The 26,097-nt window shown below is 38.3% G+C and overlaps 1 protein-coding gene and 1 pseudogene across 1 annotated transcript; both read left to right on the forward strand.

Moving 5' to 3' along the window:
* LOC130073053 (gastrula zinc finger protein XlCGF57.1-like) lies at nucleotides 1-6,565 on the forward strand. The gene is made up of 2 exons (XM_056238472.1): nucleotides 1-135; nucleotides 5,345-6,565. The coding sequence occupies exons 1-2, from the start codon at nucleotides 78-80 to the stop codon at nucleotides 6,469-6,471; spliced, it is 1,185 nt and encodes a 394-aa protein (XP_056094447.1). The 5' UTR covers nucleotides 1-77; the 3' UTR covers nucleotides 6,472-6,565.
* An 18,554-nt stretch (nucleotides 6,566-25,119) lies between these two features.
* Nucleotides 25,120-25,872, forward strand: LOC130073139 (gastrula zinc finger protein XlCGF7.1-like; annotated as a pseudogene).
* Nucleotides 25,873-26,097: the final 225 nt, after the last annotated feature.

The raw sequence follows: 26,097 nt of genomic DNA on the forward strand, positions 1-26,097 counted from the left end.
CCCATCTCCCCACAGGAGAAGAAGAAGCAAGCAGGAGGAATTACTCCAGGAGAAACTACGGACATACTATTGTAAAGATGGAGATTAAGGAAGAACCCTGCAGAATAAAAGATGAAGATACTGAGGAACAAATAGGTTGGTGTTTTCCTTCATTCTCTTTAATGACTGATGATGAAAACTCACATATTCTCTTGAGACCCAGACATAGACTTTTTTCCTCTGTAGAGGACATTATATTTTAGCGAATTTCTCTGCTCCATCTCTAAAAGCGAGTTTGAGTCGCTTATTACATGCATTTGAAAAAGCAACATGAGTCAAACAGCGTGAGTGAATTAGTGGTGCTGCGTCTTCTCCCTTTCTTTATCTCTCTCTCTCACGATGCACTTTTAACATCTCCACATTGCATCTGCACAAAAGGCAAGTGTCAAGCGTGCTGCAGGCGGCGATACCAGACTCTCGTTTCGGGGGTCGGGACAGTTGACAGAATTGTCACATTCACAATTGGGACAGTTCTGACAAAACTGAGTTATTTTTAATGGATAACAGCTTTAACGGTCAAAAATCAAGCGTAGTGTCAGTTCTGGCAGGTCAGGTTAGTCAAGCTCGCATCAGTGACTATCAGCTGATCCACGTCTACCTATAGGAACACGACGCCTATCACTGTATATAAGCTCCTTCAGTATTATCAGCAGCTATCGCGTTTCTCATGAGCGAATTACCCTACTCCATCCCCAGCTCCTCCTCTCGCCCAGTCAACATTTGGCATTCTGATTCCCCTTGAATCAGAATAAATTCTCGAATTATGTTGTATTTTAAAATCTTGAATTAATGATATCTGCAATACATTCATGTTGGTTCTGTTCTGTTTACCTTTAAGGTGATGATACACAGGGCAACTTTTTGAGCAATGTTGCCGAGCGATTGTTGCTTTAGCACTTTCCCATTGAAAATGGGCAATACATTTCTATCTGGATAATTTAGATCGGTCGTGGGCCCTGTGTCTCATCTGGTTGCCCGTTGATGGCTACATTGCTCAGCAACATTGCCCAAAAAGTTGCCCTGTGTATCATCACCTTAAAGGCGGTTATTGCTGCTCTCCCTGCTCTTATCCATGCTAGGCTGCATGGATGCACAGGGAGTTCTCGCCCAGAACGGAACCATACCGCCAATCCAAACTCTATGCTAATTGTCAATCGTATTTGACGATAGTGGTCCTGTCAGAAACACACACAAAATGTTAAAATTCCAGTCTTGACGAGTCGGTTATGTCTTAAATAAACATAAGCAGTTGATACAGAATGTATGTTACAGTATGGATCCGTGCAGCGTGCACTAGGTCTTAAAGTGACAGCAGCAATATATGTCTGTCATTAATGTTGATAAAACAACAAAAGATAGCTATAACGGTAAGGAATCAGGATTAATAGCCTATAATATATTTAATTTATACAGGACTAAAAGACTATCAGTGTTATTTTAAATTCGATTACTTTATTCAGTTTCTGTAGTATTTCTGACAGGGCTTAAAGTATTCCGGCCGGGGGCAGGTCCGGCCTCCGGCGCAGGCAAAATGTATTAATCAGGCTGCAAATTACAGTCGGTGGCACTTTCGGCGCGGACGCTCTTGGAAAAAACAAGTGCGCCACTTCCATTATGAGCGCGCATACCGGGCGGCTGCATTTGAAACTGGGAACTTGAATGCGGTTTAATATTTTCGAGTCAATTGATTTCACCTACCAATCAAATGAGAGGAGCGCAGCTCTAACTAACGTCACAAGCCTATCAGAAGCAGAGCAGGGCGGGTCCTGGCAACAGTGTGATTGAGATCCATCCATACCTCACGTTAGCGTCGTCGGTGAAAGCATGGAGCGCAGAACTCCAGAAACAACATCAGACCTGACTTTAATGTCATCATGGATGAAAAGAAAGAAAGGAGATGTGATTTGGTTGATTTCGTAAATTAGCTCAGGTCAGCATAATCATATTTTCTGTCTACACCTTTTGATGTTAGCCTTATGTTGACTGAGCTAACATTAACATGCACTGCTGCTAGGTAACATCAGACTGTTAGATAAATATTTAATGTAGAACATTCTGTGTAGCTTACTAAAAAAAAACATTATGTATAGGCCTACCATGAAAACGAGTCCACTTTAAACCGCTTCATTTTCTGTCAGCAATGTATGACAAGTAAAGTTAGTGCTGTCAACGTTAACGTATGCGATTTCTTTTTTTTTTTGTCCAGCTTTAATGTTTTAAAATATTTAACACAATTAACGCTGCATCCGTTCTTTGTCATTCTTTAGCTAGGGTTATGATCACGCTCTTATTAGTTATTAGTTTGTCCACCAAATGCTTTAAACCATTAATGTGCAACAAGACAAAAGAGAACACACTTCAGTAAATGTCCTCCTCACGCACACACACACACACGGCACAAAAAGTCGCGAACCAGTATCGAATTCTCTTTCGCGCTTGAACGAACAATAACACACACATTTATGCCAAAATGTCCGTTTTGTCGAGTATCCTCACAAGAATCAACCATTATTAACCTTAAATGAGTTAAATAAAATCTTAAATGGAAGTAAAGAGTAGTGAGAGAATAAGACGCGTGAGATCCTGTCACCAGCTGTAGATCTTAAAGTGACAGTAGCCACTAATTCTGTCTGTCAGTAAAGTTAACCAAAGAACAAAGGGAACAGAAAACTACTAACTACTCTTTGACTAAAGAACGCTTGTAGCTTTAATAAGGATTAATCTAATTTAATTAATATTTTATGCAGTGCGGACTATTTTATAACCCTAAAATTGTTGGGGAAAGAATTTTCATCGAGACAGCATTAGCTATATTAATATCAGTGATACTGGCCTTCATTAATAAAAAGATGCCATAAATGGTTCCATTTGAAGATGAAGAATGGTTCCCCCCCCCCCCCCCCAAAAAAAGTTCAGGCTCAGGAATTTTTTACACTTTAAGCCCCGTTCTGAATACTAGGGCTCTATCATACACCCGGCGCATTTCGGCTCCAGGCTCTACGCAAGTGTTTTTTGCTAGTTTCAGTGCGACTGCTAGTTATTTTTTTAAATTAAACACCTCCATTTGCGCCTATGTGCTGCTGGTCTGAAAACAAAGTGTGTTCAGGCGCATTGTTGTTGCGTTGCTATTTTGAGGCAACTGAAATAGACTGTGTCATTGACCAACTAAAACCTTGTCTAAAGTCTATGGCGCAATATTTTTTTCCTATTTAAAAGGATACTCCACCCAAAAATAAAAATTCTGTCATCATTTACGATTGGAACCAAACAGTTGTGGGGCACCATTGACTTCCATGGTATTTTTTTTTTCTACTATGGAAGTCAATGGTGCCAAACAACTGTTTGGTTCCAATCAATCTTCAAAATATCTTCCTTTGTGTTCAGCAGAAGAAAGAAACTCATACAGGTTTGCAACAACTTGAGGGTGAGTAAATGATCATTTTTGGGTGGAGTATTCCTTTAAAAGGTGCGTTTGTAATGTGCGCCTAAATACGGGTGGACAGAGTGCACACTCTGCTTATTACACACACAGGGACGTGCAGCAACACACAAACATGCCAAATATTAAAAACAGCTTGTCCCGTAGATGGTCTGCTTGCACTTTAACTTCCCGCACGAGCAGATCCGTTTGGGCTCTGGAGACGTCAGTTTTCCCACTTGTAAATTCCGCCATGTAAATAGCGAATCCGCCATGGCACTGGCTTTTAAAGGTAATGGGAGATAAGACTCTGGCTGGTTTTATTGCACATTATGCCCAAAACACACCCATTACTCATTAAGAGAATTGGGACAACCCTTTTAGACCATTCGCCGGACACGCCAACCATTTCTCCCATCGTTAAACTAGCAAAAGTGGATTCGGACACGCTGTAAGTGCACTTATGCCGTGTGCTTAGACCATACGCTTAAAATAGGACTTCTAGTGTTAGGCCTACCCAAAATCTCTTTATTTCATTTGTATCTTTGTTTTATTATAGTTATATGTGCTACTTTTTAATTTAATTAAAAGATTGAAATCAAGCTTCCTTGTGTTGTGTAATCTCTTGAGCAACAAAATCACCCCATTGTTAAAACACAAATACAATGATTGAGCAAACATTTAGGGGATATATATATATATATATATATATATATATATATATATATATATATATATATATATATATATATACATATATAAATGCAATGTGTATAGCCTACATGTACATACATTTATTTCATTTGTTTAAAAAAAACCTTTTGTTTACCCAAAAAAACATCACATTCATCAAATTGTGCATGTCCTCTTTAGAGACACCAGGACTTACAGCATGTTTATCAGGCATTTTGGGGGGAGACTACAAGTCAAAAAGGAAATAAATTATCTGTATTCCTATGAAATATGAGGTATTCAAATGAAAAGTTATTTCTCGCATTATTACACTTTTTTTCATTACATGTTGCCACAAGAACATTAAAATTCAAATTACATTGTATAGAATGGGACTACCCATTTATGGCAATTTTACTCATATATTGCATGAAGTAAAATATTATATCAAATAATTCTGTTATATCTTTCATACCATAGTCGAGAATAATCTTTATACAAAGTTTGGTTTAAAATAGCCTGAAACCTTAAAATTGATTGGGAAAAAAATATCATGCCATTGGTGTCCTCTACAGACATTTTTTTTTCACACACAAAAAAAATCTCCATTGGTTCTTTATGTTCCAAACAATGTAATGACAAACTAAATTCACAAAAAAATTATCTTCTATTTCTGGTTCTCATGAAGATATAAAAATACATCTAAAACTAGATACTAGTAGACTCGGTAACACTTTATTTTAAGGTGCTTGTAATAAGCAGTAATTAACAGTTAATACGACACTTATAAGACCTTATAAGATGCATATAAGCATTAACTACTTCATATAAGGGTTAATTAAAGGTCCAGGCCCTGAAGAGATCAGGGAAACTACTCCCTCTTGGGAAGGTCAATTTTTAAGGGACTGGGAGTTTGTGTTACCATTTACGTTTGTCCGGCTGTTCTAAAAGTGCAATGTATTGATACTTGAGACATTTATTTTTTAATTTAATTTATTTATTATAATTAGTTAATGCTTATATGCATCTTATAAGGTCTTATAAGTGTCTTATTAACTGTTAATTACTGCTTATTACAAGCACCTTAAAATAAAGTGTTACCGTAGACTCAGTAGTAAACTAGATTTGTGCTAAATAAAGCATGAACTTTATTTCTTTGTTTCTCATTTACCTTTCTTAAATTGAATTTGGGCAATTTAATATGTTGATTTTTAGACCCAACGGAGGTGAATGAAGACAAACAGCATAATTTCACAAATGAAGATGGACACACAGTCGTTTCAAAGACTGAAGAGAATTTCGCACAAAAACAAGCTGGAAAATCTGGAGACAAAGGATCTTTCACCTGCTCTGAGTGTGGAAAAAGTTCCTTGTTTAAATCACACCTTAAGATACACATGAGAATTCACACTGGAGAAAAACCGTTCTTCTGTTTTGAGTGTGGGAAGAGTTTCATAGATAAATCAGGCCTTAACCGACACATGAGATCTCACACCGGAGAAAAACCATTCACATGCTCTCAGTGTGGAAAGAGTTTCGGACATAAAGGACACCTAAATGATCACATGAAAATTCACACAGGAGAAAAACCATTCACCTGTTCTGAGTGTGGAAAGAGTTTCAGCCGCAAAGAGGACGTAAATGTGCATATGAGAATTCACACTGGAGACAATCTGTTTAACTGCTCTGAGTGTGGAAAGAGTTTCATTCAGAAAGGACACCTTAATGTGCACATGAGATCTCACACTGGAGAGAAGCCTTATACATGCTCTCAGTGTGGAAAGAGTTTTGGTTACAAAAGCGTTCTCAAAGATCATATGCTCTTTCACTCTGGAGTGAAGCCATTCAGCTGTGATCAGTGTGAGAAAACATTTGTTTTGGCATCAAGCTTAAAAACACACCTTAAAACTCATGCTGGTGTAAAGCCTCACGTTTGTTCTTTTTGTGGAAAGAGTTTTATACGACTGCAAAATTTAAAAGAGCATGAGAGTATTCATACTGGTGTGAGACCTTATGAGTGCTTTGACTGTGGAAAGACCTTCATTATATCAAGCAACTTAAAATCACATCAGAGAGTTCATACTGGTGAGAAACCGTACAAGTGCTCACACTGTGAAAAGAGTTTCACTCGGTCAGATTCCTTGAAAGCTCATGAGACGGTTCATACTGGAGAGACACCACACAAGTGTTCACACTGTGGAAAGAGTTTCTCTCGGTCAGATTCGTTGAAAATTCACGAGAGAGTTCATACTGGAGAGAAGCCGTACCAGTGCTCTTCATGTGGGAAGAGTTTTACCCGATTATCTACTCTACTGCCTCATTGCCGGAGTTGTCTAGCCTAATTCAGGGCTTCCCAACCACTGTGCCGTGACAGGTTGTCAGGTGTGCCATGGAAAATGATCAAATTCCAAAAAATCAGTAAAAATAAATGCTACAAATAAGAATGTATCATCGCTCTGTAGGGCCGAAACCTTGTAACTCTATATTTCATCATTTTCGGTTGATAAGATAAATGTTATTGGTCATCCTTTACGTCTGTATGTGGGTCTTAGAAATAATATTTAACCAATAAAAAGCATTTAAAAGAGGTTGTGAGGGATATATATACCTCGTAACTCCATTGGCTCCTCTAACTGTCAGTCAAGCCTCATAACTCCTCTCTCTCTTCATTTAGAATGAAGTGCCATGCACAGGAGATCTCTGCTTGTTTGCAATGCAAGGGTAACTACGTACACACCGCCGCCGACTTGAGCTGCAAAGAAGCCTTGACCGCCCTGTCAAGGATGCTTGTCAAAAAGTTCGGGGAAGCTTGTTGACACTTTGGCTGCTCTCACGTAGCAGCATTATATGTTTGATCATGTGCGAAGAGAAGTGTCACAATATGAAATGTAAACAGAAAAAACAAGCAAAACATTGACACTAGAAACTTTTATAATGACAGCATTTTTATAACCATTATTGGTCACATTTGGTAAAAAAAAAAAAAAATGTGCTATTATTATTTGTATCTAGTGCAATTGGTCAAATCGGTGTAACCGTGAGCAAATGAATTGCTTTCCCGCTTAGAATGAGCGTTCGTAAATATTTCCAATAAAAGTTTCGCTCATCCTCGTTCTTTTGTAACTGGTCCCTATATGCAAACAACGTCATATCATAAATGATAGGAAACCCAGCAGCGGCGATGATTAGCTTCTCCTCCATTTTCTCGGAACTAATGTTTTGGTAGGAACGAAAGTTTACATCGTATGTTTCTCCGCAATCAGCCAACGCGAAGGAAATCTATATTCCGATTGGTTGCTGGCGTTTTGCCGCTGAACCGTCTCATAGCTCATTACCATAAAGTTGAGCTACTTTCAAATTTCTGATTGACGCTCTGGTCGCTCAAAACGCCCAAAACGTGACTCCGATGGTTTTGACGCTCCTTGCAGCTGAGAGAAGCCAGCTTCCATTGAAAATGAATGACTTCCGATAACCTTGGAAGCTCAAGTCAGCGGTGGTGTGTACGTACAGTAAGGAACAGATAAAGGACTGATGTTTGAGTAAGTACAGCATTTTTCTTTTCTCAAGAAACACTATAGGGGCTTTTGCACCAGATAGTTATAGGAACTAATCACCAGGGTGGTTCCCCGAGAACTAATGGTTCCCCTAGGAACGTTTTCTGGTTGCATTCGCTCCGCCAGTAGGAACTCTGAAGTGACGTAAGCCGCGCTTGTTGTTGTAACTTATTTTAACGGTGTGGCGGACCTTTATTTTGATGGTGCTGAGAATGCCAGAGAATGAGCACACAGTGCTCACATTCTCCCGGTTCTTTAGTTTATGATCTGTCTAATACGATATTAGATAGGACTGTTATACATAGAAAGTAGACAGTAAAGAAAAGTTATTAGGGTTTGCCATGTGGTTGATGTCCAGTGTCGCCAGCTGAGCAGAAATACATAATCATGCGCCAAAAACTGGGAACTTCCGCCAATAGTTCTTTTGAACTATGAAAAGGTTCCTCCTGTGCGAAAGCCCCAAATGTCCATAAAGGCTCACATTTTTTGTATTTGAGGAGCGGAGAATAGTCTTTGCTGTGGAGTTGAAGTCAAATATACTGTTTCAAATATCCTGTGCATAGTACTTCATCTTTTGTATAATGAGATTTGATCATGATATTTCAACAACAAGAAAATACATACAGTTACAATAAACTATATCCTGAGTTACAACTACCTGGCTTTAGGTGAGGCAACATTAAAAAAGGGGAGGCCACACATGGAGTTACGTTTTGTTACATCCCTTTTGGTCTGTTTCTGTGTTTTATTCTGTTTTGGGAGGTGTTTTTTTTTTATCTAGGAAAAAGACCAGACTGGTTCCTGCAGTCTGATTGGTGCCAAGCAATGATTGATCAGCTGACTCCTGGTCATTTATAAAAGCCTCCTTCGTTAATTTTTTCATTAGCCTTGTGCTCACTCGCTACACTTGCCTTGCGTGACTTTGCTAGTTCGTTTTCAGAGTGTATTAGTAAGACTGTTGAGTGTTTATTTTGGGGTGTTTATTTGAGAGTTTGTTTGAGAAAGAAGTGGTTTGTTTGTTTCTTGTGAACTGCCATACTTGTGATATTGACTACCGCCTGTTTAACGACCTAGATTCCAGATTACCCCGGCACTGATTTGTTTGCTCTTATACCTGTATACAATTGTGTATAGTAATTTGGGAGGTAGGGAGACCGATGCCACTTTTTGTTTGATCTTTATTGCCTGGTTTAGATAAGGGAGTTGGGGAAGTAATTGTATTTTGGTTTGCTATTTTGGGCTCTGTTGGCTCCTGAAGCCAAATCCCCAATTGTAATATAAACCTGTTAAATCCAATAAACATTGTTTCATTCGCAAGGTTTTTTTATTTGTTTTGTTTCATTTTAATGTTAGGCCTTTGAGGTAGACAAGGTGTAACAAAAGTAAACTAAACAAATGAACATTTAATTAGAAATAAATTAAAATAATAATACAAAAAGTAATTAAAGACAAGAAAAACAATCCAGGAGAAGAGCAAAAGAGGAAGGGCACCAAGGTCCAAATCAGACCTAGTCTTCAGGTCGCCCACATGCAGCTCAACGGCTAACCCGTCTACCCTCGTCCGATGTAATTCTTCCATTTGGCTTAATCCAAACACTCCCCAAGAATAATTTTAATCAAATTATTACTTACCAAATAATCAAACTCATCCAATTATCTCTCACCTAACTGCTTTACCAAATAGGCCTACCAAAGAATTGACTGAGCTTTTCTCAGTTTGATCCCGGACGAGCCCCCATAATATTACGACCACCTGGCTCTAGGTAAAGCAACATTACAAAAGATATACAAGAGAATAAATGTGTGTGCCACATGAATCCTCGATTTGAGCCTTGTGTTGTTAATCTGGAAATTACGTAACTAATGACAAACGAGGCCTCGGTTTGTGTGGAATACCTCAATGGTTCTGTCTGAATGTCGCTTCCGGATAAAGGGAGTTTGAAACTTGCGTCACCGTGTGGGTGTTTTCAGTAGAAGCAGTAGTAGAACTAGTGTCAGAGAGTTGTCATTGTCGTTACTGTGTCATATGTGTTAGGGCTGTATATTATTACATTATATCAAAGAGTATAGAAGAACAAGAGGCGAAACTCTGATGCTTTTTTGGTAACAGCCACTAGGTGGCGCTTCGGTAGCGCGGCCACCATTTTGGGGTGAAGATTCGATGAGTTACTAGACAAACTCACTGTTGCGCACCCAAAATCAGAGAATCTCCCAGCCAAATCAGAAGCGCAATGAAACATTTCTTAAATTAAGCCATCAGTAAATTTTGTTCACTTGGTACACCTTAGGGATGCACCGATACCACTTTTTTGGAAAACTTGCATTTCAGTACTCGCCGATACCGAGTACTTAATAAAAAAAACATGATTTAAATTTACAGGTAACAGCTTTAGTCATATAATTTAACAAAAAAACAAGGGACTAGTTTGGAATTAAGAACATTTATTTAAAATAAAAAAGCATGTTGTATCATTCATGGCTTTAAAGGGATAGTTCGGCCAAAAATGATATTTAACACATGCATTACTCACCCTCAAGCCGTTCGAGATGCATATGTCAATCTTGTTTCAGACGAACACATTTTCAGTTATTTTAGAAAATGTCTTAGACCCTTCAGTGGATATAATGTGAAGCAATGGGGTCCACCTCCTTCAAGTCCCAAAATGTGCATACATCCTTCACAAAAGTAATCCATCCGGCTCCAGGGGGATAAACGAAGGCCTTCTGAGGGTAATCCGTGCGGTTTTGTCGTAAAAATATACATATTTAAAACTTTATAAATGAAAATATCTGACTTCCGGCAACGATCGACGCGCGTTCACGGATGGAAGTCGGCGTATGAGGTATGACGTAGCGTAGGAACCGTCGTGACGTAGAACGAAGGCGCCAGCGCAGCCAGAGAGCAGAGCAAAACAAAACTCCACTCAGTTCACCCTGAGTTCACCCGTGAACGCGCGTCGATCGTTGCCGGAAGTCAGATGTTTTCATTTATAAAGTTTTAAATATGTATATTTTTACCACAAAACCGCACGGATTACCCTCAGAAGGCCTTCGTTTATCCCCCTGGAGCCGGATGGATTACTTTTGTGAAGGATGTATGCACATTTTGGGACTTGAAGGAGGTGGACCCCATTGCTTCACATTATATCCACTGAAGGGTCTAAGACATTTTCTAAAATAACTGAAAATGTGTTCGTCTGAAACAAGATTGACATATGCATCTCGAACGGCTTGAGGGTGAGTAATGCATGTGTTAAATATCATTTTTGGCCGAACTATCCCTTTAATCATGTTTTTGGCATTGTCACGAAGCACAACATGTACTGATGTTTTAGGTATATACCCAATGTCTGGAGCATTTCCTCAAACACATGCGTTATAGCCTTGCCGGTGTGCGAGCCGCGGAATTGTTTCGCATGTAATATGGCTCGTTGCAGCGTGAAACTCTCGTCTATCCACTGGCAGGTTAGGCTAATTAGCGACACGGGGCTAACACTGCTTGTCCAAATATCCGTGGTGAAACTAAACGCAGAGAAGGCTTGCAGTAGGCTGTGGATATGTTTTTGCACGGAGTCGTGTAGTTTAGGCAGCTCCGTGTCAGTCATGTAGCGGCGGCTTGGGACATCATATCTGGGCTCCAGAACATGGAGGAGACGCAGGAATCCCACATTTTCTACCTCCGAGAGTGGCTGGTCACTCAATGCAATGTACTTGATAATTGCTTGTGTTATTTTCACAGCACTTGGATTGTCTCTGGACATTTTATCTCGTCTTGCAAGAGTTTGCTGCAGCGTGGGTTGTGTTGGTTTAGAAGCATGGGTAAACTCTTTGTACTTGTTGTCATGTTGGGATTTTAGGTGATTTTAGGTAAATTACTTGTGTTAAATGCGCTACCTTTTGAGCCTCCTCTGGACAATTTCGCTGAGCAAAATTTGCAGTCCGCCTTTGTTTTGTCGTCTTCATTCACTTTGAAATAGTTCCACACGGCTGACATGTCTCGCCTCGCCTTCTCCCCGCTCTGAGCTGCAGCCGGGGCCTGGGGGCGGGCCTGTGATTAACCCCTTACACGCCGCTCAAACATAGACATTTCTCAGACCGTGGTATCGGTCCCCGGTATCGGGGGACTTTTAACGAGTACGAGTACTTTAGAAAATGTGGTACCGAGGCCGATACCAGATACCGGTATCGGTATCGGTGCATCCCTTAAATGCTGTATTGTCTTGTATATGTTTTTTTTAATCAGTTGTGGAATCCAATCATTAAATACACATTTGAGGTAGTTTTTTCTTGATTTTATTGAGTATTTCCATTTTATGCAACTTTACACATTTACTACTATTATTAGTTACCAACTCCACTAGGCCTGAAATATATTTTGTACGTTTTAATCCCCTGGATCATGCTACAAACATGATGATGATCTTATAGTAGGGATGGGCATTTTTCAAAAATATTGCATTCGAATATTCGGGCTCATAAAAATAGAATATTCGAATATTCGTTTATTTAAATGACGTTTAATGAAAAAGACGTTATTTTTTAAGTTAATTTTTTTTTCACGTTTTTGTCACCATTTCTGAACAAGCTTACAATTAGGCAATATACACAACAAGCTTACAATATATGTTAAAGTTTTCTTTTAGTTGAAAACATTAAACAGTAGGCCTATGTGTAAACAAAAAATATATAAAAACAAAAGCATTAATAAAAGCATGCTCAAGCAGCGCGAACGGGAAAAAAACGCCTAATAGAGCAGATTGTGCCAGATATCGTACAGAACGTACACACACTCGAGTCAGCATATGATTATCGTGTTTTTATTGAGAAAAACAATATCCACATGCAGGGGCGCCGCCAGCAATTTATGCTCGAGTGAGAAAAGGCGCTTCGCTGACAGACGCTTCAGAGACACAAAGATAACGGTGTTCTAAGTTTCTAACAGCACTTTGCGTTTCACCTGTCTCCCTCAACGAAACTTAAAGGAAGTACAGGGCCGGCTCTAACCCTTTGGTTGCCCTAGGCGATATTGAGTTTTGCCCCCCCCCTCCCCCTTTAAAAAATTATAAGTATTTATTAAACTAAACATGCTCTTATAGTTACTCAAAAACTTAAACAATAAATTGTTCAAACAAATGCTACAAAGAACGTTCAAGGATATATCATAGTTGGATTGTACAACTATATTTTATCTGACCATAAATAACTTTTAGTAGATAAATTACAACTACTACCACCACTAGGCCAACTATTATTACAATCTATTGGGCTGCTACAAGGTTAAGGGGGTTTCAGGGGTATTTCCCTGTAAGAAAAGTTTGTGCATTTTAATGTTAAATTCATCAATCTGGTGCACTTTGAGAGTTCAAAACTAAAAGCTCCAACCCATATTCAGTGTGCAAATTGAACAAAGAAATATTCAAACCTCTTTTAATTACACTACTACATAATAATAGATATAATATTAATCCCATGACAGTAATTGCCATAGGCTATATTGTAAAACAAATGCACTGAAAAATAAAGGAAACTTTCATGAGTATTGTACAAATTTCTATACTTGAAAGTAAGTTATATATTTGGAAGTAACCCAGCGCCGCCAATTAAGCAAAACAAAACAAAACGAATGGGCCACCGATGTAGGCCTACGAGTTTTATGGGCCGTTAAGACAAAAATAGAAAAATAAAAGTATGAGATGTATGTATCGGCCCAAAAAGCACGTCGGGCCCGCGGGAATCTCCCTGTAGTCCCGATGGCCAGAACATTTGACACCTTAATTGGATGAGATGAGAAGACGTACCTCTATACTGGGCTTTCTTTTTATCTTGTTGCTTTCTCCGTTTTCGTCCCTGTGCACCAGAGGGTTTAGACCGCTTCATTTTCGATCAGCGCGCGCAGCAGCCGAGCACTTGCCTAACGTAACCATAGAACTTAATGTAACGCAACTAACCCCCGCCCCCCCCTTTAGGAAATGATCGACAATAATCATCCATTCAATCTAATAATCAGGTTGACAAGTAATTAAACGTATGGCTGAGGGGCGCCTTAGGATGATCATATTTAATAAACATGTTTTTGTTTCGCTTGTCATTGTAATTCTATGATTAATGGGAAGTAGGCCAAGGGCGACACTAGAGGGCGCCCGCGCCCCCAACACATTTGTCGCCCTAGGCAACCGCCTAGTTCGCCTATAGCAATCGCCGGCCCTGAGGAAGTATATGTCTCAAAATCATTTTGCTATAAGATAAGTTATCATTTCGGATCACGCGGGGTCCAGCTGCGCTTACCTGCAGTCGTGAATGCAGTGATGGACAGCTGTCTTTCCTCATTTGACTTTGGATTTCATGTGATTTCTCATTGTGTTGATGATATTATAACTCAGATTAATTAATTAGTTCGATCAAAAGTAATTCCATTTAGTAAGATCATTTTCAAGTAATTCCAAACTTCGCGAGGCAGACGACAACATTATGTGATCAAATACACACAACTTGTTAATACACTCCACAGCGCCACCCAGTGCATTTAATTATAACTGGGAGTTAGTGCTTGGGATTTATCATGGATTCACTGCATTTACGGCCAGCAAAGCAATGTAGTAAAATTCGAATAGTATTTTATTTTTCGAATAATAATTACAGATCGAATATTCGAAAATTCGAATATTCGTGCACATCCCTATCTTATAGAACATGATGCATTGCTGTGTCTGTTATCCTATAATTGCCACTTCTGGACAGTGGCTGTGTTTTTTTGTTTACTTGCTTTAACGCTCATTAATATAAGATAGTACTGCAAAAAAAAAAAAAAAAGTTTACTGTAAAGCTATTCTATTGCTGTTATATTTTTTGTCCAGCATTCCCAATTATCTGATATAGCATGTCCTTTACTTAATTGTATGTTGGTATTAATTCAGTGTTTGTAATGCCAATACTAAAGGTTTTGTGGGGGGAAAGTAGAAGTCTTGTCTAAGTCTGTGAAATAAACTGTTAAAAGTAGGGATGTCACGGAACCAAAATTCCAGTAGTCGGTACCGATACCATTAAAATGTTACGGTTCTCGGTACCAATTTCAGTACCACAGCAAAATCAGTTTGAACTATTTTTTTTAAATAATTTATTTAACTATTTGAAAAAAATATATATATATTAAATTCAATTAAATGACTTAAATTTATGAAAGGATTGAAGGCTACATGCTGTTTAAACGAAAATATTGATGATATTGAGAAATATTGCTTATAAAAAAAGTCAAGTGAAAAATAAGCAACCTTCTATGCACACATTATTTTTATTAGTAGTAGTATCTTGAATTAATGGAGACGTAGTTAAATCTATTTTACAGTAGCCTAATATAATTATTTCTGTCAATTTCTTTAAGTTAAACCAAACTTTTATTTTGACGGGTTGCCGTGAAGACCTTTGAGTTTCTGTGCGTGTATGATATGACGATAGTTTTTCTCAAATGAAACGGTAAAATGCTCATGAAGTGACTTTTGGAGATGAATGGAATCATGAATCGTGTCATCATATCGTGAGGCAGCAGAGACTGAAAACAGCGCGAGCGTCACTCGATCGTGCTTGTGTGTGTGTGTGAGGTAACGTTTAATGAAACCACGCGTCTGCGCCGTTCATTCACACAGAGACAAGCTGAACATGAAGGGTTCATATTTAAATAGTCGTTTTGCAGTTTAATATACACAGACACCACATCAGCAGCGCCGCCGGTCGCCATGTCTCAGCGCTTTCATGAAGCGGACGCAACTTCACGCCCTTCGTGCATGCATGCGCATCCAGAACCGGGTTTGACTGGGTACTCGGTACCACCGGGACTTGGTACCGTGACGTTTCAATTTTTTAGTACCGACTTGGTACCGAAGTACCGAATATTTTGACAACACTAGTTAAAAGGGATTTAATGATCACTAGTCTAATGATTGTACGTGGATTTGATCTTTTAATGTATTTTTTTTTTTTTTTTTACAAAGCTGCTGATATTGCCATAGTGACAGCAAGAAGCTAGTGGATAGTGATGGGAAGTCTGGCTCTTTTCAAAGAATCGGCGAACTCGTTCGCGAACGAAACATCAGTGGACTGCCGAGTCGCTTTCACCCAAATGGCGGAAGCGTAGCGCTGCTGCTGGGCGCTGGTGTTGCAATGGAACGTTCTATTGGTTTTCACTTCTTGTCAATATACGTTCTTTGATTATATCAGGTTATATTAGTTATAGTATATTTTTATTATTAACTGTATTAGTATATTAGAATTTGAGATTTATACATAACATGAAAGCTGAATATATATATATATATATACAGTGTTTCCGCTACATTCATTCTGCCGTGGCGGGCCGCCACAAAAATCGTCCCCGCCACGGCTGCAGCTTCTCGGTCCGATATTGTATGTGTTATTGTTAAGCCCCACTAAAGGCATACAAAACATTGTAAAGCACCGTAGAGTTTTCGCACTATATTCCAAGACTTCTAAAGTCATTCAATAGCATATTGTGAGGTAAAAATGTATATTTAAGTCGTTAAGTTAAAATTAATGGAAACTCATCTCTCCTCAGTCATTCTCCATTCAGCATTCAAACAGCACGTCACGTTCGGTTACGACAGTAACATGATGACGACACTCTCTTCAAGATCAATGTTCCCATTATTATACTTTATTTGTACAACCCGAATTCCGGAAAAGTTGGGACGTTTTTTAAATTTGAATAAAATGAAAACTATACGACTTTCAAATCACATGAGCCAATATTTTATTCACAATAGAACAGATAACATAACAAATGTTTAAACTGAGAAATTTTACACTTTTATCCACTAAATGAGCTCATTTCAAATTTGATGCCTGCTACAGGTCTCAAAATAGTTGGGACGGGGGCAACAAATGGTTGAAAAAGCAAAAAATTTAGAAAGGATTCAGGTAGCAACTAATTAAGTTAGTTTAACATTTTTTATGTTATCTATGTTCTATTGTGAATAAAATATTGGCTCATGTGATTTGAAAGTCTTAAGGCCACACTGAGTCCAAAATTTTCGTATGCTTTTTTTCGTATTCGAGATTCGGTGGCTCTGAATTGTCAAAACATCATTCAAACACCATTCAAACTGATTGCTACGGATGCGAAAAACGCAGAAAATCAAACCCGATTCGATTTTTTTTATGACAGACGAAGTTTCGGAGGCAGTGTGCAAGCGTGATTGACATAACGTGAGGTCGTATTTATTTTTTAACGAGCGAAAATTTCGGATGCGAATTTCGGACTCAGTGTGCAATGGCCTTTATAGTTTTCATTTTATTTAAATTTAAAAAACGTCCCAACTTTTCCGGAATTCGGGTTGTAGATAAAGGTCTATAGTTTGCATAAAATTACTTTATCTTGCTGGAGTTTATAGCGCTTTCTAAATCATATTCCTTTATCCCGGGTGTCTGTTACTACAGCACTAGAGTAGAGAGCACTATGAATTGTTCTTCATGCACATTGTAACACGAGGCTGAATCCAGCTTCTTATTGACGCTATCCGTTCCACCTTAAATGACGCGAACTTCCGCGTTTGCTGGCTTCTTATTGACGCTCAACTTAGGGACCGTGCGGTTTTCTCTTTGTCGCATTTTTAAAGGGATTGTGTTACTTTTGGGTCTATATTCCGAATAAAATATTTATAAAAAATGTTTGAATGCAAATAACACTGATATATCAGCGAAAATGGACTGTAAAAACATTTAAAGCGCATAAATACAATAATTAAAGAATAATGTAGCCTAATTATATGTCATCAGCTCAATTTAGGGACCGTGTGGTTTTTCACTTATTCACACTTATTAGAGACCCTGTTTGTATTGTTTATATTTTCAGAAAAGAATAATAAAGTATTTTGAAAGGTAAATAAATAACACATAAATGTCTGTAAAAATATAATTAGGCCTACGTTATTCTTTAATTATTGCAAATAACATCATTTGAATGTATTCAATACATGTATTTTTTTTAAATTATTATTATTACAAATTAGAATTTCACAAGGTAACCAGAGATTATGCTCCAGCTTGGATCCAGCCTCTTATGAAGACTTCAGATGACCCAGCACCTTGATGAAGGTGGATAGATGAAACCTACCCTTGCAAGGACTCCAGAACATCAAACATGAATGATTATACAAAATGATCTATTTATAATTGCTTTAACATACACATTAATTTTGCTTATATGCATATACAGGTCCTTCTAAAAAAAATAGCATATTGTGATAAAGTTCATTATTTTCCATAATGTAATGATAAAAATTAAACTTTCATATATTTTAGATTCATTGCACACCAACTGAAATATTTCAGGTCTTTTATTGTTTTAATACTGATGATTTTGGCATACAGCTCATGAAAACCCAAAATTCCTGTCTCAAAAAATTAGCATATCATGAAAAGGGTCTCTAAACGAGCTATTAGCCTAATCATCTGAATCAACTAATTAACTCTAAACCCTTGCGAAAGATTCCTGAGGCTTTTAAAAACTCCCAGCCTGTTTCATTACTCAAAACCGCAATCATGGGTAAGACTGCCGACCTGACTGCTGTCCAGAAGGCCATCATTGACACCCTCAAGCAAGAGGGTAAGACAGAAAGAAATTTCTGAACAAATAGGCTGTTCCCAGAGTGCTGTATCAAGGCACCTCAGTGGGAAGTCTGTGGGAAGGAAAAAGTGTGGCAAAAAACGCTGCACAACGAGAAGAGGTGACCGGACCCTGAGGAAGATTGTGGAGAAGGACCGATTCCAGACCTTGGGGGACCTGCGGAAGCAGTGGACTGAGTCTGGAGTAGAAACATCCAGAGCCACCGTGCACAGGCGTGTGCAGGAAATGGGTTACAGGTGCCGCATTCCCCAGGTCAAGCCACTTTTGAACCACAAACAGCGGCAGAAGCGCTTGACCTGGGCTACAGAGAAGCAGCACTGGACTGTTGCTCAGTTTTGCATGTCATTCGGAAATCAAGGTGCCAGAGTCTGGAGGAAGACTGGGGAGAAGGAAATGCCAAAATGCCTGAAGTGCAGTGTCAAGTACCCACAGTCAGTGATGGTCTGGGGTGCCATGTCAGCTGCTGGTGTTGGTGCACTGTGTTTTATCAAGGGCAGGGTCAATGCAGCTAGCTATCAGGAGATTTTGGAGCACTTCATGCTTCCATCTGCTGAAAAGCTTTATGGAGATGAAGATTTCATTTTTCAGCACGACCTGGCACCTGCTCACAGTGCCAAAACCACTGGTAAATGGTTTACTGACCATGGTATTACTGTGCTCAATTGGCCTGCCAGCTCTCCTGACCTGACCCCCTTAGAGAATCTCTGAGATATTTTGAAGAGAAAGTTGAGAGACGCAAGACCCAACACTCTGGATGAGCTTAAGGCCGCTATCGAAGCATCCTGGGCCTCCATAACACCTCAGCAGTGCCACAGGCTGATTGCCTCCATGCAACGCCGCATTGAAGCAGTCATTTCGGCAAAAGGATTCCCGACCAAGTATTGACTATTGAGTGCATAACTGAACATAATTATTTGAAGGTTGACTTTTTTTTGTATTAAAAACTCTTATTTTATTGGTCGGATGAAATATGCAATTTTTTTTAGACTTTTGGGTTTTCATGAGCTGTATGCCAAAATCATCAGTATGAAAACAATAAAAGACCTGAAATATTTCAGTTGGTGTGCAATGAATCTAAAATATATGAAAGTTTAATTTTTATCATTACATTATGGAAAATAATGAACTTTATCACAATATGCTAATTTTTTGAGAAGGACCTGTATGATGTTTGTAAATACTATAATTTGTGGTATCTTATAACTGTACTTTCTAATATCATCTCATTAAATCCTATTGTGGTTTTGTAACTTAGAAACCTGCATTTTCTGTAAAGCTGCCTTGAAATTATATGTATTGTGAAAAGGGTTATACAAATGAATGTATGAATTAAATTGAATTGACTTGAAAGTGCCATTGCATTGTTTATGGACCCAATCTGACAATACAGATTGGGCTTTATACCATGCATCTGTGCTTGAATATAATCATGCACAATTTCAGATATTTTTACTGTATAACTTTGAAATCATGGACCCATGAAGTTGACATAGTACAGTTAGAAGAGCCATTGCATTGGGGGCTCTATATCTCAGCTGTGTTTGAGGGTGCGTTAAAAGTTGCACTGGAGCCTTATACCCATTGTGCTTGACTGTTACCCTGCACAAAATTAGACATTTTTACTGTCGCATGAAGTTGACAGATGTGACAATACAGTCATAGGAGAAGTTGCAGTTTTGAATTCAATTGCATTTTCTGCCCATTGCGCAGCACTGTTTCTCAGCCGCCTCAGAGGGTGTGTTAAAGTGGACATGAGTACTACATTATAGTAGAGTTACTCCTCTAACGAAATCTAAATTTTGAGAAATTATTACTGTGGAATTGTTTTTTTATGAAGCTTTGAACTTGGCACTTTACACAATGCACAATGAGCCGCCTATTGCCTTTTCTGCCCATTTCGCGGCGCTGTTTCTCGTCAGCCTCAGAGGGTGCGTTAAATTTGACATTTTACAGTGCACAAAGAGCCGCCTATTGCATTTTCTGCCCAATTCGCGGTGCTGTTTCTCGTCAGCCTCAGAGGGTGCGTTAAATTTGACATTATCCCATTATAGTAGTGCTGTTCCTCTATTGGAATCCGGATTTTGAGCAGTTTTTACTGTAGAATATTATTTTTATGAGTCTTTGAACTTGGCACTTTACACAATGCACAATAAGCCGCCTAATACATTTTCTGCCCATTTCGCGGCGCTGTTTCTCGTCAGCCTCAGAGGGTGCGTTAAATTTGACATTATCCTATTATAGTAGTGCTGTTCCTCTAATGGAATCCAGATTTTGAGCAGTTTTTACTGTAGAATATTATTTTTATAAATCTTTGAATTTTGCATTTTACAGTGCACAATAAGCCGTCTAATACATTTTATGCCCATTTCGCGGCGTTGTTTCACGGCCGCCTCAGAGGGTGCGTTAAATTGGACATTGTCCCATTATAATAGAGATACTCCTCTAACGAAATCCAAATTTTGAGCAGTTTTTACTGTAGAATATTATTTTTATGAGTCTTTGAACTTGGCACTTTACACAATGCACAATGAGCCACCTAATTCATTTTCTGCCCATTTCGCGGCGCTGTTTCTCGGCCGCCTCAGAGGGTGCGTTAAATTGGACATTATCCTATTATAGGACAGCTGTTCCTCTGATGAAATCCACAGTTTGAGCAGTTTTTACTGTAGAAATGTTTTTCTATGCTTTTTTTAATTTTGCATTTTAGTGCACAAAGAGCCGCCTATTGCATTTTCTGCCCATTTCGTGGCGCTGTTTCTCGTCAGTCTCAGAGGGTGCGTTAAATTGGACATTGTCCCATTATAATAGAGCTACTCCTCTAATGAAATCCACATTTTGAGCAGTTTTTTACTGTGGAATTTTTTTTCTATTAATTTTTTTAATTTGGCATTTTACAGTGCACAATAAGCCGCCTAATACATTTTCTGCTCATTTCGCAGCGCTGTTTCTCGTCAGCCTCAGAGGGTGCGTTAAAGTGGAAATTGTCCCGTTATAGGACAGCTGTTCCTCTAATGAAATCCAAATCTTGAGCAGTTTTTACTGTGGAATTATTGTTTTGTGAAGCTTTGAACTTGACATAACACACTGCACAAATGCGTATTTGTGCATTGTGTAATGTGTCATGTTAATTGATTGATTGGTTAACGAGTATGCTCCCAATTATTGTGGATTCCTCTCAGGTGTGTTTGTCATGTGTCCATGCCATGTGATGTTCTATTTAAGCTGCACCTGTAGCAATAATTGATTGTGTGTTCTCACTGCAACCTGTGTAAATCATGTTTATTCTCTGTCTTTAGCAGGTATCTAGTCAAGCTGTTTAACATGTCAAGGTAAAAAATTCATACAAAAAGAATTCTACAGTAAAAACTGCTTAAAATTTGTTTTTCGTTTGAGTAGTAGCTCTACTATAATGGGATAATGTCCAATGTAAAACAATAATTCCACAGTAAAAACTGCTCAAGATTTGGATTTCATTAGAGGAACAGCTGTCCTATAACGGGACAATTTCCACTTTAACGCACCCTCTGAGGCGGTCGAGAAACAGCGCTGCCAATTGGGCCTAAGGCGCAATACGGCTCTTTGTGCATTGTGAAATGTTAAGTCCAAAGCTTCATAAAACAATAATTCCACAGTAAAAAAAAAAAATCTACAGTAAAAACTGCTCAAAATGTGGATTTCGTTAGAGGAGTAGCTCTAATATAATGGGATAATGTCCAATTTAACGCACCCTCTGAGGCGGCCCGAGTAACAGCGCCGTGAAATGGGCAGAAAATGCATTAGGCGGCTCATTGTGCATTGTGTAAAGTGCCAAGCTCAAAGACTCATAAAAATAATATTCTACAGTAAAAACTGCTCAAAATTTGGATTTCGTTAGAGGAGTAGCTCTATTATAATGGGACAATGTTCAATTTAACGCACCCTCTGAGGCGGCCGTGAAACAACGCCACGAAATGGGCAGAAAATGTATTAGGCGGCTTATTGTGCACTGTAAAATGCAAAATTAAAAAAAATCATAGAAAACCAATTCCACAGTAAAAACTGCTCAAAATGTGGATTTCATTAGAGGAGTAGCTCTACTATAATGGGACAATGTCCAATTTAACGCACCCTCTGAGGCTGACGAGAAACAGCGCCGCGAAATGGGCAGAAAATGCAATAGGCGGCTCATTGTGCATTGTGTAAAGTGCCAAGTTCAAAGCTTCATAAAAAAACAATTCCACAGTAATAATTGCTCAATTTAGATTTCGTTAGAAGAGTAGCTCTACTATAATGTACTCATGTCCATTTTAACGCACCCTCTGAGGCGGCCGAGAAACAGCGCCGCAAAATGGGTAGAAAATGCAATATAGGCGGCTCATTGAGCATTGTGTAAAGTGCCAAGTTCAAAGCTTCATAAAAAAAACAATTCCACAGTAATAATTGCTCAAAATTTGGATTTCGTTAGAGGAGTAACTCTACTATAATGTACTCATGTCCACTTTAACGCACCCTCTGAGGCGGCTGAGAAACAGTGCCGCGCAATGGGCAGAAAATGCAATTGAAATCAAAACTGCAACTTCTCCTATGACTGTATTGTCACATCTGTCAACTTCATGGGTGCATAACTTCAAAATGCGACAGTAAAAATGTCTAATTTTGTGCAGGGTAACAGTCAAGCACAATGGGTATAAGGCTCCAGTGCAACTTTTAACGCACCCTCAAACACAGCTGAGATATAGAGCCCCCAATGCAATGGCTCCTTTAACTGTACTATGTCAACTTCATGGGTCCATGATTTCAAAGTTATACAGTAAAAATATCTGAAATTGTGCATGATTATATTCAAGCACAGATGCAGGGTATAAAGCATCATGAAACCAAATGGGCCAACAATGTGATAACTCTTCTCTGTATTGTCAGATTGGATCCATAAACCATGCAATGGCACTTTCAAGTCAATTCAATTCAATTTAATTCATACATTCATTTGTATAACCCTTTTCACAATACATATAATTTCAAGGCAGCTTTACAGAAAATGCAGGTTTCTATGTTACAAAACCACAATAGGATTTAATGAGATGATATTAGAAAGTACAGTTATCAGATACCACAAATTATAGTATTTACAAATATCATATATGCATCTAAGCAAAATTAATGTGTACGTTAAAGCAATTATAAATAGATCATTTTGTATAATCATTCATGTTTGATGTTCTGGAGTCCTTGCAAGGGTAGGTTTCATCTATTCAAAGGTGCTGGGTCATCTGAAGTCTTCATAAGAGGCTGGAGCATAATATCTGGTTACCTTGTGAAATTCTAATTTGTAATAATAATAATTTTTAAAAAATACATGTATTGAATACATTCAAATGATGTTATTTGCAATAATTAAAGAATAACGTAGGCCTAATTATATTTTTACAGACATTTATGTGTTATTATTTATTTACCTTTCAAAATACTTTATTATTCTTTTCTGAAAATATAAACAATACAAACAGGGTCTCTAATAATTGTGAATAAGTGAAAAACCACACGGTCCCTAAATTGAGCTGATGACATACAATAATTAAAGAATAATGTAGCCTAATTATATTTATGCGCTTTAATATTTTTACAGTCCATTTTCGCTGATATATCAGTTTGCATTCAAACATTTTTTATAAATATTTTATTCGGAATATAGACCCAAAAGTAACACAATCCCTTTAAAAATGCGAAAAAGAGAAAACCGCACGGTCCCTGAGTTGAGCGTCAATAAGAAGCCAGCAAACGCGGAAGTTCGCGTCATTTAAGGTGGAACGGATAGCGTCAATAAGAAGCTGGATTCAGCCTCGTGTTACAATGTGCATGAAGAACAATTCATAGTGCTCTCTACTCTAGTGCTGTAGTAACAGACACCCGGGATAAAGGAATATGATTTAGAAAGCGCTATAAACTCCAGCAAGATAAAGTAATTTTATGCAAACTATAGACCTTTATCTACAAATAAAGTATAATAATGGGAACATTGATCTTGAAGAGAGTGTTACAATATCGGACCGAGAAGCTGCAGCCGTGGGGGGAACGATTTTAGGTGCGGCGGCCCGCCACGGCAGAATGAATGTAGCGGAAACACTGTTTTTGGCCATGTTATTTAATCGTTGTTAGAAGGTTGGGTACGTTGTGTGTTTGCTGGGATATCCCTTCCGTAATAAAGGAAAAATTATGTATATACAATATTTACAGAAAGAGGGCAAAACGAAAGACACAATAAAAAGACGAAATGAAAAATACAACGCATGGAACATGAGGGACAAAGTCAAAATGAGGCTTGATATTGAGCCCAAAGTGTAAATTCAGCAATCATGGAATTTTTTCTAAATTACTATTTGAGCAAAACATTTACACCTGAATAATCTCGAGTGATTGTAAGTGTGATGATCATCTGCTAAATGAGCAACAACGACCACAATTCACTCCTTCAGTCAGTGAAGCTCCCACAGCCGTTCATGAGTTTAAATGCTGGGGAATATTCCCATCTTCCCACAGGAGAAGAAGAAGCAAGCAGGAGGAATTACTCCAGGAGAAACTACGGACATACTATTGTAAAGATGGAGATTAAGGAAGAACCCTGCAGAATAAAAGATGAAGATACAGAGGAACAAATAGGTTGGTGTTTTCCTTCATTCTCTTTAATCACTCTTGAGGAACATTAAGATGAAAACTGACATATAAAAATATCATCTAAAACTAGATACTAGTAGAAAATTAAGATTTTGAACCATGTTTATTTTTGTTTCCCAAGTATACTTTTATTAAATTATGCGAATTTAATTTGTTTATTTTAGACCTGATGGAAGTGAATGAAGACAAACAGCATCAGTTTCAAAAACCTCATTATTTCACAAATGAAGATGGAAATGCAGTCGTTTCAAAGACTGAAGAGAATTTCACACAGAAACAAGCTGGAAAATCTGGAGTCAAAGGATCTTTCACCTGTTTTGAGTGTGGAAAGAGTTTCGTATGTAAATCAACCCTGAACATACACATGATTATTCACACTGGAGAAAGGCCTTATACATGCACTCAGTGTGGAAAGAGTTTCAGTCAAAAAAGTAATCTCAATGACCATTTGCACTCTCACTCTGGAGTGAGATCATTCAGCTGTGATCAGTGTGATAAAACATTTGTTTCTGAATCAGGCTTAAGAGAACACCTTAAAATTCATTCTACTGTGAAGCCTCACTTTTGTTCTGTATGTGGAAAGAGTTTTTCACAACTTGGATCTTTAAAAGAGCATGAGCGTATTCATACTGGTGTGAGACCTTATGTGTGCTCTGACTGTGGAAAGACCTTCACTTCATCCAGCAACTTAAAATCACACCAGAGAGTTCATACTGGAGAGAAACCGTTCCAAGTGTTCACACTGTGGAAAGAGTTTCACTCAGTCAGGAAACCTGAAAGCTCACGAGAGAGTTCATACTGGAGAGAAACCGCACCAGTGCTCTTCATGTGGGAAGAGTTTCAGTCATTTATCTTCTCTACCGAAACATAAGAAAACGTATTGCCCGAAGGTGTCTAAGTGAGCAAAGTTCACTTCCATAACTTGTAAATAAGCAAAAGATGGAATAACCTTTAATACAGCAATTTATTGTAAAATGGTTGTGAATTGCATTGTAAGTGTTGCATGTTTTGTTCTTCCGACACCCGTATTGATCCTCTGTTGTGTTGCACATGCGCAGTAAACACTGAGTGTTACTGTTTACAAGATGAACTGAACAGTAAAGTAACAATGTGAAAATACTCGTGTC

This window comes from Rhinichthys klamathensis, unplaced genomic scaffold, assembly GCF_029890125.1.
Source record: "Rhinichthys klamathensis goyatoka isolate OS25496 unplaced genomic scaffold, OSU_Roscu_1.1 h1tg000523l_1, whole genome shotgun sequence".
Lineage (NCBI taxonomy): Eukaryota > Metazoa > Chordata > Actinopteri > Cypriniformes > Leuciscidae > Rhinichthys > Rhinichthys klamathensis.